The 14,407-nt window shown below is 37.4% G+C and overlaps 7 protein-coding genes across 7 annotated transcripts; 3 read left to right on the top strand and 4 right to left on the bottom strand.

The window, feature by feature from the left end:
- Window positions 1-2: 2 nt before the first annotated feature.
- Window positions 3-2,960, bottom strand: C5L36_0E03580 (uncharacterized protein; the record flags this gene model as incomplete). Its single annotated transcript, XM_029467917.1, has 1 exon — window positions 3-2,960. The coding sequence occupies one exon, from the start codon at window positions 2,958-2,960 to the stop codon at window positions 3-5; it is 2,958 nt and encodes a 985-aa protein (XP_029323777.1).
- A 228-nt stretch (window positions 2,961-3,188) lies between these two features.
- On the bottom strand, window positions 3,189-4,532 carry C5L36_0E03590 (uncharacterized protein; the record flags this gene model as incomplete). Its single annotated transcript, XM_029467918.1, has 1 exon — window positions 3,189-4,532. The coding sequence occupies one exon, from the start codon at window positions 4,530-4,532 to the stop codon at window positions 3,189-3,191; it is 1,344 nt and encodes a 447-aa protein (XP_029323778.1).
- Window positions 4,533-4,654: 122 nt separating this feature from the next.
- Window positions 4,655-6,325, top strand: C5L36_0E03600 (uncharacterized protein; the record flags this gene model as incomplete). The annotated part of the gene is made up of 1 exon (XM_029467919.1): window positions 4,655-6,325. The coding sequence occupies one exon, from the start codon at window positions 4,655-4,657 to the stop codon at window positions 6,323-6,325; it is 1,671 nt and encodes a 556-aa protein (XP_029323779.1).
- Window positions 6,326-6,672: 347 nt separating this feature from the next.
- C5L36_0E03610 (uncharacterized protein) lies at window positions 6,673-9,045 on the top strand (the record flags this gene model as incomplete). The annotated part of the gene is made up of 1 exon (XM_029467920.1): window positions 6,673-9,045. One exon carries the CDS (start codon window positions 6,673-6,675, stop codon window positions 9,043-9,045), a length of 2,373 nt encoding a protein of 790 aa, XP_029323780.1.
- A 146-nt stretch (window positions 9,046-9,191) lies between these two features.
- On the bottom strand, window positions 9,192-10,091 carry C5L36_0E03620 (uncharacterized protein; the record flags this gene model as incomplete). The annotated part of the gene is made up of 1 exon (XM_029467921.1): window positions 9,192-10,091. The coding sequence occupies one exon, from the start codon at window positions 10,089-10,091 to the stop codon at window positions 9,192-9,194; it is 900 nt and encodes a 299-aa protein (XP_029323781.1).
- A 360-nt stretch (window positions 10,092-10,451) lies between these two features.
- Window positions 10,452-12,725, top strand: C5L36_0E03630 (uncharacterized protein; the record flags this gene model as incomplete). The annotated part of the gene is made up of 1 exon (XM_029467922.1): window positions 10,452-12,725. The coding sequence occupies one exon, from the start codon at window positions 10,452-10,454 to the stop codon at window positions 12,723-12,725; it is 2,274 nt and encodes a 757-aa protein (XP_029323782.1).
- A 226-nt stretch (window positions 12,726-12,951) lies between these two features.
- Window positions 12,952-14,355, bottom strand: C5L36_0E03640 (uncharacterized protein; the record flags this gene model as incomplete). Its single annotated transcript, XM_029467923.1, has 1 exon — window positions 12,952-14,355. The coding sequence occupies one exon, from the start codon at window positions 14,353-14,355 to the stop codon at window positions 12,952-12,954; it is 1,404 nt and encodes a 467-aa protein (XP_029323783.1).
- Between the last annotated feature and the right edge of the window lie 52 nt (window positions 14,356-14,407).

Here is a 14,407-nt window from a genome sequence, read left to right on the forward strand (position 1 = left end):
CACTACATTGCACCAATTTCCATCAACATATTCCAAGTATCTCTATCAACATAGTTTTGCAAAGATACGTCTTCTTTTAAGCCCTTTCTTCTCCTAGTTTTCATCATAAAGTCACGGGCAGTTGATGACAGTGGAACACGCTTTAACAAGGGGATAAAAACAGTATCATCCAAGGGATTACCAGGTACTCGATCCCACCTGCTAAAAATCATCTGCGGATATGCCAAACCTCTTGTTGATAATCTCAAATCAACTTCTAATCCCACAGATTCAATTACAGGAACAATCCCGTTGACTTTCCATAATAAACTTCCCTCAATTCTCTCCTTACCAATTACAAACCCTCTTCTTCTCTCTAGTAACAGGTCAAGCGCACCTAGCGCATCTACATGACATATTGATTCTATCTGATAAATGGGTTCCAATAGTTTTGGTGCACCAATTAAAAGTGCAGCGTGACACGCCTTACGAACCATTTGAATGATCTGTGCGTCGTTTCTGTCCGCTAACTCCGGTGCAAGTTGAACATCAATGATTGTGAACTTAACTTCACTTACAACGTCATCACATAAGGGGCCTTCTTTCACAGCCCATTGGAAGCCTTTCACTATTGGAGATTTATAGCTCTTTAATAAGTCTTTGTCGACCTCTTCGGGAAGAGTGTCATCACATAGAATAGAAGTCCCGGTATCAGCAGGGCCAAAGCTCCATACAGATCTCGCTGCTAAAGAGTCCCATTTATACTTATCTCTAAGTTTTTTGGCAAATTGCCTAGGAGGATCATTCCTTAAACTTAAGATACCCCTTCTGATATCGTTGGCAATCTCTGGTGCCAGCGGTTCTGCAATAATAGAAATAGAGTTTTTTCCATTATTAGATTTCGTAGTTAGTTTAATTTTGGATAACTCATCAGTTGTTTCGTTAAATCGGACCATCGGGTCACTCACTTTGATATCAATTCCTCCATACAAAATTCTCAAATCATGTAACAGGCAATCCATGTATAGCTCACCGTAGCCCAAAATCGAATGTTCGCCATTATCTTCAACACTCACTTCACAACCTATATAAGAACGATTCAATTTTTTCAGTGCATCAAGAAATTTATTCAATTCTTTGGGGTTGTATGCCTGAAGTGCAACTTTGAAGACCGGAGGAATTGTTTGTTCTAATTGTTTGAAAGTGAAGTTCGAGGATGGATCAATTCTTTTATCATAGATGGTGGCTGTTTTGACTATAAATTGATCGATTGCGGGACCAGATATTAAACCAATAGAACCTGCTCTCAGTTCTGTCACTTCGACTCGATATCGTCCACACCACATGTAACATTTGCTAATTTTTTGCATCTTGAAACTATCTGAACCCAAGGATGAGTTACTCTCATCTAATAGCCTAACTGTATCTTCACACTTCAATGTACCTGAGAAAACCCTGACTAAGGCATAAAAGTGCTCACTATCATGAGTATCAACCAGCTTTACAACATTTGCAACAAGTGGGTTGGATGGTGAACAATCATGGACATAATGGGCAACATCCGAATTTTTTGGTCCAGTGAATAAATATTCTAACTTTGAATCGGAATTTTCCTTCGGTGATACTGTATTTTTTAGGGCACTTAGTAATGGTTTTGATGGAAAACCAAAAAATTCGGTAAAAATGTGCTTCAGGAATGGTTTCGAGTCAAGCTTGTATGTGTAATTCTTCATCCTGAGCTTCATATGTTGCTCTGTAAATTCCTTACGATCTGGTGCATCTAGAGTCAACGATACTGTAGCTAACTTATAAATCGGCTCAAGAATGAACTTAATAAAAGTACGTGAATTGGCACAAGCCAATGGGTCTTTCGGTTTGACAAAAAACTTCCTGTTTTCATAGTATATATCACCCCATAGTTTAGTAGAGAATGAATCAACAGTAACCTTCACGTTCTTACTCAAATTGTTCTGTTCTATGTATTTTTGTGTGAAGCTTTTCAAATTGAATACAAGGTTGAAAACACTAGAAGAGAAACAAACATTATCTAATTCAGGTGATAGCCTCACATTCTCATCATTGGGATTTAAGTCCAATGACTGACAAATATTCGTTATGGTTTCATTGACTTGTTCTATAGTTCTTCGGATTTTATAATATGCATCTAATGTTGGTAGTCTAAGTTCTAGCAGTAATCTATCGATTTTTGTTATCATTAAAACTATCTTCGTTTTCATTTTCAGTGCTGCTTCAATCACTAGTTCCACGGTCTTAGTTACACTTTCAACAACATCAACACACAATATTATTATATCAGCTAAACGAGCTCCCACCATAATTTCATCGCAAAAATTAGAATGACCAGGAGTATCAATAAAATTAACAACTGTTGACGAATCTTTCATGTCTGGTAAAAGCATGGACATCACAGAGCTCTTGATAGAGATACCCTTTTTAATCTCAAGGATATGGTTGTCAGTATATCTCAGGGGCTTTTCCTTATCTCTCTTGTCATTATTGTCAAACGTATGTGTTTGTTCAACTAACATATCCAGAAGAGATGTTTTCCCAGCATGTAAATTACCGCATAGTGCAACATTTCTGACTCTTTCAGGCAAGGATGTTAACCTCCACATGTACTCCTTCGAATAGTCTGTATGGGGCAAATTCCTTTCTTCTATGAGGAATTTTTTTTCAACATTGGGTTCAACAATAGGTTCATTCAAAGACTTTGTATCGACTGATGCAATAATAGTTTCGACTGACGGATCAAATGTTTTGGAAAGTGATAGATTCGTGTTACTTTCTTCCGATTTCACAATTGCGGTACTGGTAGTGTTTTCTGTGGATTCATGGTCCAATGACATGTCAGACTCGCTATCAGATGAACTGCCAGAATCGTCATTCAAGAGATTTCCAAACTCATCGAACATTAACTCATCTTTTTCCTGATAGTCCATTATACCTTGGCGTGTAGGCATGTTGAATTCCCCTATCCAATTTTCTAGTAGAAGCCCAAAGCCAACAACAGAAAGTTTTTTTTTATTTCAGATTGTATTCAAGTATTATCACCCAAAATTTCACTTAACTAATCGAGCTTTTTTTTTTCTTCACGAAAGACGAGTTCGTTAGTATGTGTAGGGCCTTTTAGAGGGCCAATATACAGTTGATCCTGCTACTACAATCAAATTATACACGTATACCAGATATTAGTCAAGCTCTATACTACTTTTAAATATGTTCAACTTTTGAGATTCCTTGTCAAACAAAAAGATTGAACCACCATCAATTGCCCACTCATACTCCGAAGTTGAAAGGTTATTGATGAAAAAAGGACCTGATATCATCTTGAGAGGTCTAGGACAATGCACATCATAAAATTTCAGTTCGAGTTTGTCACTATGCTCTGTCTGCGATTCTACGGCAAACACGTGTTCCATGGATGTGTCACCTTTCAGATTGGACGACACTCGAACTGGCCACTTGTAGTCTTCATATATAATGTATAAGGAAAAGGTAGACAATTCTGGATTCACCTTGTAACTTCGCAAATTATTGTTTATTCCAGATACAATACAAACCAAGAAATATTCTGTATTAACCAATTTAACTCCACAAGCGGCAGATCCAAACTCAATCTTCATAGGTTTCTTCTGTCCCGTTTGAACAAAAACATTCCCATTTCGACAACAATAAGCCCTGCAACCGCCATTTTGGTCTATAGCAATAACATCAGATTCGTAGGTAAAAGAAAACGAATTTTGTACTAATGCTTCTTTCCTATAGTCATTAAAGATATAAAAATCATCACAATAAAACTGAATCTCACGATCTGATGGTATACCATTTTTCAGCAAAAGTAATTTGCCGTTAGTCGTCGGTTTATAACTTTCGATTAGCCCTTCAAGGTTATCATATTGAAGATGACATTCCTGTTCATCCCCTTCCCCACGGACACCCAACATTCCTTTATGTGAGTACGCCTTAGCAAGTATTCCATTAGGTGTATCTTGATAAAAAACACAGCCTGTATAAGCTATCATCCCACTTTCAAGTACCAAGCGAAAGCCATTAAACTTGAGCACTCCCTCTATGTGTATAGAATCGTAGGGCACAGACATTTGAATGGGCCTTTCCATGACAATTTCATTTGACTGATGTACTAACAGAGATTTTAAGGTATCGCTCGTTGTTTGTGCCTCTTGGAAAAGTTTCCACCTCCGTTCAACATGCACAAAATAAGCATCTTGTTGGATTTTAAATCTTGAAAGTACTGTTTGTGAACGGCTCAATTTCCTGGGAAGCTGCTTTTGTCTTTTATTCTTTTCAACTTTCTGTCGTATTCTTTTTACTTCAGAGGTATGAAAATCGGCAACATCTCTGGATGACGGGATTGCAAAATATCTCTTTTTCTCCTCATCATAAAAAAAACCGGGAATTTCTCTCGGTGGCATCCCCGTCAAGAAGTAAGGATAATAGCAAAGGGAGTCATTTTTCTCAATCATTAAAAAAAAAAGAAAAACCATATATGACGAAATGTTCATAATCAACATATTTGTTTGTGAAGCATCCTCGCAGCCAAAAAAATCGTGGCTTTTAATAGAACAATTTCAATTAGCTTTGGCGTCGTCTTCTTGGATGACTATGCAAATAGGGGCTAGCATTAGTGACTGGAATGTCTGAGCATTATAATGGAGATCCTCTTCCTGGAAATGGTGAATCAAACAGTCAGGATCTTCCGGGAATAGGCAGCAGTTTGCATCACATTAACCATCAATTTCATATATCGGAAAATATCAAAAACCTAGGGCATCAAATTGCACAGGAAATATACTATGACGATGATAATGCCGAAGAAGTTCGACATTTCCACTATAAACAAGAACTCCATCATAAATTTACTGTTAGCTCCATTATTGGATTGGGGTTTTCACTAATGAATGTCCCGTTTGGTGTTGCGTCGACTCTTTCGATTGGCTTAGTATGTGGTTCTAATGTTACAATCCTATGGGGTTGGGTGATTTTTGGTTTATTTTCAATAATGATATCATTATCTCTTTCTGAAATTGTGTCCAAATACCCTACTTCGGGTGGTGTCTATCACTTTTCGAGCATATTAGCCAGTGAAAAGTATAGCTTGATCACCTCATGGTTTGACGGGTGGTATTTGATCATTGGCAATCTTTTAATGTTTGTGTCATACTCATTTGGTGGAGCACAATTTATCCTCTCAATGTTTGGACTCCTCCAATCTAGCTATAAGAAAGACAGTCTTTTCATTATGTTGGTTTTCGTTGGTATAGTCGTTATTTCAGCCATTGTTAATCTTAAATTTCAGCATTACATAGATAAGATCAATGAGTTTTGTATCTATTGGACATTTTACACAGTTTTATTTGCTGACATCCTAATTCTGCTCTTTTCTTCAGAATTTCATAATTTCAAGTACATTTTCACGCACTTTGATGCGTCTAGATCCGGTTGGCCTGATGTAATTGCCTTTCTTATAGGTGGTATCCAGTTTTCATCAATGACTTTTAATGGCTATGGTGCCATTGTCTCATTAAGTGAAGAAGTCAAGTCTCCAGAGAAGGCAATTCCCAAAGGCTTGATATACTCTATTCTGGCAAGTACTATCACTGGTTTGATTTATATAATACCACTTTTAAGCGTTCTTCCAGAGCTGAGCAAACTCTTGGATGACAATCCGGACATCTTTCCAATTGATATTGTTCTTCAATTATCTACAAGGTCGTTTTTGGTCACCTTCATGATTTCCTTGATGATCGTGGGTGCAGTCTTCTTTGCCTCTATTGGATCTCTTACAACTGTTTCCAGAACAATTTTTTCCTTTAGCAGAGACCACGGTTTACCTTATAACTCTCTTTGGCAGCAGCTTGATACTACAAATGAAAAGGAAACTGTCCCCAAAAATGCTTTGCTTTTGGCCGTTGTTACATCAGTAATTCTCGGCTCGTTCTCGCTCATTTCAACAAGTGCATTTAATGCTTTTCTTGGGTGTTCTGTCATGGCTATGAACATTGCAATTGGTATTCCAATTTTATGCTTGATAATCAATAAAAGGAAGAAGGTGAGAGGGGCCACATTCAAACTTAGGAAATTTGGTTACGTTGTCAATATCTGCAGTTGTTTTATTATCATCCTTACATGCATCATTTTGTGCTTCCCGCCATCCCTCGATATCAATATCCAATCTATGAACTACTCTGTTGCTGCATTTGCTATATTTTCCATTGCTATAGGCTTTGGATACACGTTTTGGGGTCGGTATAACTTTGTGGGACCTTTACTAGACGCTACTGAAGATTCACATTCAGGGCTTTGACCAACTTGCTAGACTGTAAAGTGAGTTTTAATTTTTCAGAAAATGGAATTTAACTTGTATATTTTTTTATTTTTTTTCCTCTTCTTTGTACATTTTCTAAATTCACAAGATACTGCATTTCGCAACATGGTGTAAACTATATGTGGTTTTGCTCCGTAGATGTTCAGATACGTAAATTAAAATGACGTACATCGCTGTTGAAGTCTATGTTTTTCGCACCAACGTTTTTTTTCCCATCAACCTAGAAGAGCATGAGATTCCATAAAATCCATGTGATTCTATTTCAAAGACTGAAGAGAATAAATTTTTGCATCAGAGCACAAAAAAGCTGAAGTTTGTTAGGACTGATGTTAGCCAGATCTTTGATATCTAGGGCATGCTTATCGAATTTGAGCAAGCCCAATATACTTGCGATAAAAAGAGATTTATCCCACACATTTTACGCTAATGCTGCTCCTTTGAGAAGATCAAGATTTCAGCCAATAAAAAAGGAGTCGGAATCCGCAGCTGAAACTGCAACGGCGGCTGGTTCTATTGAAGAGCTTCTAGATACTAAAATTGCAGAAAAGTTGAATGAGGAAAAGGTGGTAGAAACTGCGAAATCGAGTAAGAGTAAACAACAGCATAAGCGGCCGCAAAATAAGGACGTTAAGTCGGAGAATGACCAACAAAAGCAGAAAGTCAATGATAAAAGGGCAGCTCAAGGTAGCAAAAATTCTGAGCCTGAAAATATCCAGAAAAGAGACTACAAAAATGAACAAAAGAGAATCAATTCAACACAAAAACCTGCCAAGGTTAGCAAGGTTAAAGTCAAAGCAAAAAAGAAAGCAGCTGATAACCCGAATTCACCGAAGTATAAATTAGATATACCAACATTTTTGTCTGTTGCTAATTTTGCCACCATCTTGAAAGTTCGTGTGCCAGAGTTAATCGAAAAACTAGATGATTTGGGCTTTGAAAACATTACCAACGAGCATATTCTAGATGCCGAAACCGCAGAACTAATTGCCCAAGAATATGGCTTTGAAGTAAATCGTGATGATAATACTGGAGCTGATCTTTTTCCCGCTTCTGAGACTACAGACTCATCAAAACTTACTCCAAAAGCACCAGTTGTGACAATTATGGGGCATGTTGACCACGGGAAAACTTCTATTCTGGATTATTTAAGAAAGTCATCCATTGTCAAGGGAGAATTTGGAGGAATCACTCAACACATCGGTGCCTTTGTGGTTCAGACACCTGTCAGTAAAAAGAAAATTACATTCCTCGATACACCAGGGCATGCAGCCTTTTTGAAAATGCGAGAAAGAGGAGCAAATATGACGGATATTATTGTATTAGTTGTTGCAGCAGAAGACTCTGTTAAGCCGCAGACAGTTGAAGCGATTAAACATGCTAAAGGTTCTGGTGTTCCGATAGTGATTGCCATCAATAAATGCGATAAACCGGAAGCAAATCCGGATAAGGTTGTTGCTGATCTTGCGTCCCATGGAATTGATGTTGAAGATTATGGGGGAGAAACACCAGTTTGTAGGATTTCCGCTAAAACGGGTCTTGGAATGAAAGAGTTTGAAGAAACCATTGTCACTGTTGCCGAACTACTGGAACTCAAGACAGAAGAAAGAGCCAATGTTGAAGGCTGGGTTCTTGAGTCGCAAGTTAAAAAGGGACTGGGTAATGTTGCCACTTTATTAATTAAGCGGGGGCAACTAAAACCAGGATGTATCCTTGTCAGTGGAACTACTTTTTGTAAAGTCAGGGTCATGAAGGACGAACATGGGAAACCTATAAAGGTCGCCAAGCCAGCACAGCCTGTTGAAGTGTCAGGATGGAAAGAATTGCCGGAAGCAGGTGACTATGCTATTCAAGCCAAGGATGAAAACTATGCAAAGAAGGTTATTATTAATAGAGAAAAGAGAAAGAGAATGATGGACGAAGCTTCACAGGTTGAAGAAATGAACAAGCGGAGGATTAAATCTATTGAGGACTCTAAGAAAAGTGAAAAAATTCAGGAATATCAACTCCAGGGATTTTCATTAGAAGAAATAAAAGAATTAGAACCCGATTTGTTTGACGATGAAAGCAATAAGATCAAGTACGTTAATTTTATTATTAAGGCTGATGTTAGTGGTTCTGCAGAAGCTGTTCGTCAAAGCATTGAAGGCCTTGGAAATGATGAGGTGAAATCTCGAATTATATTTGAAGAAGTTGGCGCTCCGACAGAATCTGATATTGCTAGAGCAAAGGATTCTGATGCAGAGATTTTGGTCTTCAATACTAAGGTTCCGAAGGATATCTTGAACTCTGCCTCTAAATCCAAAGTTGAGATCAAAGAATTCAATGTTATTTATCATTTGATTGAACACGTCTTAAAGACCTTGACCTCAAAGCTAACGCCTATCTATGAAACAAAGGTTATTTCCAAAGTAGCAATCAAGCAGCTTTTTGAAATAGGACTAAAGGGTAAGGAAACTATGATTATTGCAGGCTCTCGAGTAATTGATGGTACATTCAAAAAGAATAGTCAGGTCAGGTTGGTCAGAAATGGTGAAGTAATTTATACGGGTAAGGTTAAGCAATTAAAAGTTGTCAAAAATGATGTTAACGAGGTAAAGAATGGTGCGGACTGTGGTGTTTCTTTAGAAGGTGACCCGGAGATGAAGGAAGGTGATATTATTGAAGCATTCGAACAGATTCCAATTCAAAGACACTTGTAGATAAGCTGTATATATATTTGTACATATTTGCTTTCGAACTAAAACAATAGAGTAGCGACTAAATACCAATACGCAGTTTTGTCAAGGCGTTGTTTCCGCCGACTTTCTTCGTATGATTCATCAAAAACATCTACGACAAATCTGGTTTATATATAATTCATGTTAATTATATCGGACCTTAATACTTCTCTTTCTTTCTTGGGCCAGTTTTTAGTTTCAATTTTTAGCCCTTTCGCCGCAAATCTCTCCTTTTTACACAACAGCTTTTTTCTCTTTTCCTCTTCGTGGGAACTTTCAAGAAGAGCCTTGGGCTTATTATTAACATCTACGTGTATAATATTACTCAAAGCAATTTCCTTGGCATTTTCACTTTTTTTAGGTTTTATAATTCCAAGAGTTTCCGTTGCTTGCGTTTCTTCTGCACTTTCAGCCATTCGAATCCAGATACGTCTTCTTACAAAGTTACCAAATTTTCCGATCCCTGACCAGTTTTCACTGCCAAATCGAATACTTGAGTATATCCACCCTTCTTCATCTACATCATTAATCAGCAATACATGCCACTTCGGCCATATCCATTTGCCAGTATCGGGGTATAAGGAAATACTGTTTATTTTTTTTCCGCTTAATGTTTGATATTTGGGCGGATCGATAGGATACAAGACGGAATTATTCGTGTACATTTTGGAACCAAACCAAGTTGCTCCACGTTGATTTTCAATAATAATTTCATATGTGCAACGAGTGCAAGCGGCATTTTCCAGTTTTTCGCTTCTGTTATCAGCAGCAAGCTGTATATTCTGTAAACATCTGAAAAGGTTCTGGGTATTTGCAAACTGTGGTAGTCTGGCTAATTTTTTTTCGATATCTTCGTAGTTAGCTATTGTAAAATTATAAGGAAAATCAGGTCGCTTTAACGAGGCAACAGATTGGATATAACCATACGAATTTACTTTTACAGTCTTTTGTGGTTTGGTGTCCAGGACGCCTCTGTTTTTTATGTTTAATCTCTCACTATGATGACGTTCGGGAATATTAACACACATTCTGTTAGCAATAATAGTTCGATCCTAAATAAAAAATCAACAGATCAAACTTTTTCATTATGCTAAAAGAGGAAGACAATCTCCGTGAAAAAACTAAAATATCACGAAGATCTAAAAACTTGTTCAGCGAAAACAATTATCTGCAGTAAAATTTAGACATAACAATTTCAGCATCTACTGTGTTCTGTAACACAAGCCCCAATTTCTGGAACAGTACGATTTACAACGGTTGCACTATATTGTTCGTAGCTGTACCTGCTTAATCTTCCTTCATATATACATAAGCGCCTGCTTGAAAATTTTCATAATATTAAATACATTCTTGATCGTCATAAAAATACTTTGAAAAAAAATCTAAAAATGAACAAAACTGCGAACAGAAGCGATATTGACAATTCCCAATCGGCAACCCCAATCCCAGAAAAGAAACAGTTATATAGTCATTATGAAGATAAAACTGAGGAAGTCAAGAAACAGTTTGTAATTCTCAAAGAAAACCAATACATCAGTCGGCTGAAAAATGTGTATTCTGCATCAAACGAATTTATGACATGTGATTGTAACGAGGAAATCATAGATGGAGTGAATCATGCATGTGGTCCTGATTCTGACTGTATTAACAGGTTGACAAACATTGAATGTGTAAATGGACAGTGTGACTGTGGTGAGAGTTGTCAAAACCAAAGATTCCAACGCAGAGAGTATGCAGACATCTCTGTTTTTCTGACTGAAAAGAAAGGTTATGGAGTTAGGGCCAACGTTGATATTCCGGCAAACACGTTTATTATAGAGTATATGGGAGATATTATTGACAGCATCGAGTATAAGTCCAGAAAAGAAAAATATGACGCAGAGGGAATTAAGCATTTTTATTTTATGATGATCCAAGATAATGAAATTATTGATGCAACCAAAAGAGCAAGTCTAGCTAGGTATTGTAACCATTCATGTTCACCAAATGCATATGTTGACAAATGGGTTGTCAATAAGAGATACAGAATGGGTATTTTTGCCAAGACCGACATAACAAAAGGTGAAGAAATCTGTTTCGACTATAATGTTGACAGGTACGGAGCAGTACCACAGACATGTTATTGTGGTGCGCCTAATTGTCTTGGTGTTATGGGCGGTAAAACACAAAGTGAAACTGTTAGGTTGTTGCCTCATATAGTTACTGAAGCTTTGGGTGTCACTGCAACTGATGAAAAGAAGTGGCTCAAGGAACAGCGTAAAAGCGGCATTAAGGTGACCACTGCTAATGTTGAATCACATGTTAATGTGGAATTTGTCAAAGCTCTTGAACTTAAGCCTCTATCCGTTGCTGATATTGCCAAAGTTTCTAGTTGCCTTATGCAACCCGAGTTGGATTTCATTGTTATTCAACGAATTGTGGAACGATTGTTGATATCACAGGGTGAAAATTTTGATGAAATTCTAAGAAGGTTTAATAGACTACATGGGATTCAAGCATTAGGTGACGCATTACAAACATTACTAGATAATATTAAAAGCAAAATCAACAAAGCACAACAAAAGTTAGTGGAAGATGTTGTTCACCTATTAGAGCTATGGCCTGTTTTGAAATCTAAGAATTCAATTAGAGACAGTAATCTTGAAACGACATTAGTGCAGTTGAAAGATAAAGGTATCAATTCCGAATTAAAGTCGAGGATTGATAAGTTGGTAGAATCTTGGTCTGGTCTAGAAATTGTCTATCGTATTCCAAAGAAGTCTGAAAGCATTAGTTCACGAAAGATCTTGGACGAGAGGAGAAGTCGATCTACTGATCACATGATTAGCACAAAGTTGCCGACAGGTCCATCTAGTGCAACCAAGAAACCATGGGTTAGTATTGATGCTTCTTCATTGCCAAGCAATAGAAAACTAAAGGGTATACCTCTACCACCTGGATGGGAATGGGCAACTGATCCTAAGAATGACAGAATTTACTTCTATAATCGTCACTCCAACGTAACACAATGGAACCAACCTAGTTGGGATGATTATACAAAGCAGGAGGAGGAGAAACGTAAGCGGGAAAAGGAGAGAGAAAAGGAGAGAGAAAGAATCAAGGAAATTCGGGATCTGAAGTATCTGGAGGAGAAACGAGCAAGGCAAAGAGAGGTTGAATTAAGAGAGCAAGAGGAAAGGCGTAATATTCTATCTACCATCATTGCCCAAGCATCCACTAACAACGATGTTAACAGTAGTGGGAAAAAGTCTAATTTGAAAACCAATGGGGACGCAAAAAGAAAAAATGTCAGTATTGAAGAGAATACATCACAAAGGCAACCAAGCCCCTATAATGATTGGGATGGAAAAAAGCACGCTTCCAATGAAAGGAAATGGGCATTACTGTTTGCTGCTTATGTTCCAAATGTAATCAAAAAATATGAATCTAGTACAGGTAGGGAGGTAATAAAAAACTGTGCAAGGGACATTGTGCACTTGTTAGCAGAAAAGGAGGCAAAACGTCACGCTGGTGAGAATATTCCTCGTGAACTATCACATGAACGTAAGCTCAAAATTAAATCATTCTGCAAAATATATATGGAGAAATTCATGATTAAATTTGAGAATAAGAAGAGAAAAATTGAAAGTTCAAACCCTTCTTCCAAAAAGACGAAAGTGTGATCCTTGTATATTTTATGTAGATAGTTCTGCAAAGAAAATTATAAGATATAACATGACAAATAGGATAAATGGATGTGCAGAAGCTGGTTTTAGTAATTTGTGGGAAAGGTACCTCAAAATACTCATGTTTGTAACATGGTGACTTTTATGACTGATTAAAAGTTTGCAGAACTAATATAGAGCCAAAATTAACAATTCTATAAAGGGGAAAAGAAAGGAATTTCTTTTAAATTTTGGAAAAAGCTTGATCAATAATGGAGGCTAAGATATCAGCATGCTTCTTTTCAAAAACTAATGCAGGTCTCAATCTAACACCTTGTTCACCGCATCCACCAATGTTTAAACCTAATTTCTTACATTCAGCAATAAATTTGTTTCTTAGCTCCGGTGTTGGGGCATCAAATGCAATAAAGAAACCTCTTCCCTTACCTCTCAAGTTGATCATTTTGTCATACTTTGCTGAAATTGCTTCGAGCTTTGAATATAGGTAGTCACCTGTTTCGGTAACACTAGTCAATAGGTTCTTATCTTTAATTTCTTCAATTATGGTTCTTGCAATTAGAGCTTTTGATGGATCACCGCACCAGGTATTGAATTGTCTGAATGGTTGGTCCCCAGCAAGACCTGCTTCACTGAAAAAGAAACCTGCATTTTGCATTTTTTTAGAAAAAGTCATGATGTCTGGGACAATGCCATAGTGTTCATGTAACCACATCTTACCAGAAGCACCACCTCCTGTTTGAACTTCATCAACAATAAGAATGACACCGTGCTTTTTGGTGATTTCTCTAATACCTTGGAAGAATTCTGGTGAAGCATGATTATCACCACCTTCAGATTGGACCGGTTCAATGATTGCAGCTGCAATTTTGGCAGGAGAGTTGACAATAATTTCCTCTAAAGCCTTCAAACATCTTTCTTCTTCTGCTTTGTTTTCAGCTTGGAATTGATCCAGAGGATACTTTAACTGAGGGAATGGAGCCTTTGGCCATTCAAACGCAGGAATATCCAGTTTGTGAATAGCTTTAGATCTAGTGGTAGATAAAGATCCAAACAATCTACCATGGAACCCTTTTTCAAATGACAGGATAACCATGTCAGAGGTGCCTGGCAACTTGTTCTCCATGACAGATTCCAGCTCTTCGCTGGTAAATGGTTTGTCACCTCTCTTCTTACTTGCTTGAAACAAAAATGCAGCCTTAAATGCCATTTCATTGGCATCAGATCCCGTGTGTGCAGTACAAACCTTATCTAATCCCTTTGGAGCAACGGACAACAATCCCTTCTTTAGTATTTCATAGTAATCAGTGGATGGAAAACATGCCAAAGCAGGTCTGTTACATAAAGCAACTGCCATTTCATCAGAATGTGCTACTTTTAATAATGCTGGATTATTGTAACCCAATGCGATAGAAGAGATTTGGCAATAAGAATCTAGTAGCTTGTTGCCATCTGCATCCACAATATAGTTACCAAGAGATTTGTAGTAGTCGGTAACAAAATATGCAGCCTTTGTATCATAGACAGCAGATAATTCCTCGAGCTTTGCCTTTGATTGAGGACCTGGAATTGCAGTTTTCAATTCAGGAGATTGAGGTTCTTGAGGAAAATATTTTTCACTAATAGACATTTCGGTATTGCAGACTGTAAAATGAAAAGTAAATTAAACCAAGAGGCATAAC

The sequence above is a fragment of the Pichia kudriavzevii genome, chromosome 5, assembly GCF_003054445.1.
Source record: "Pichia kudriavzevii chromosome 5, complete sequence".
NCBI lineage: Eukaryota > Fungi > Ascomycota > Pichiomycetes > Pichiales > Pichiaceae > Pichia > Pichia kudriavzevii.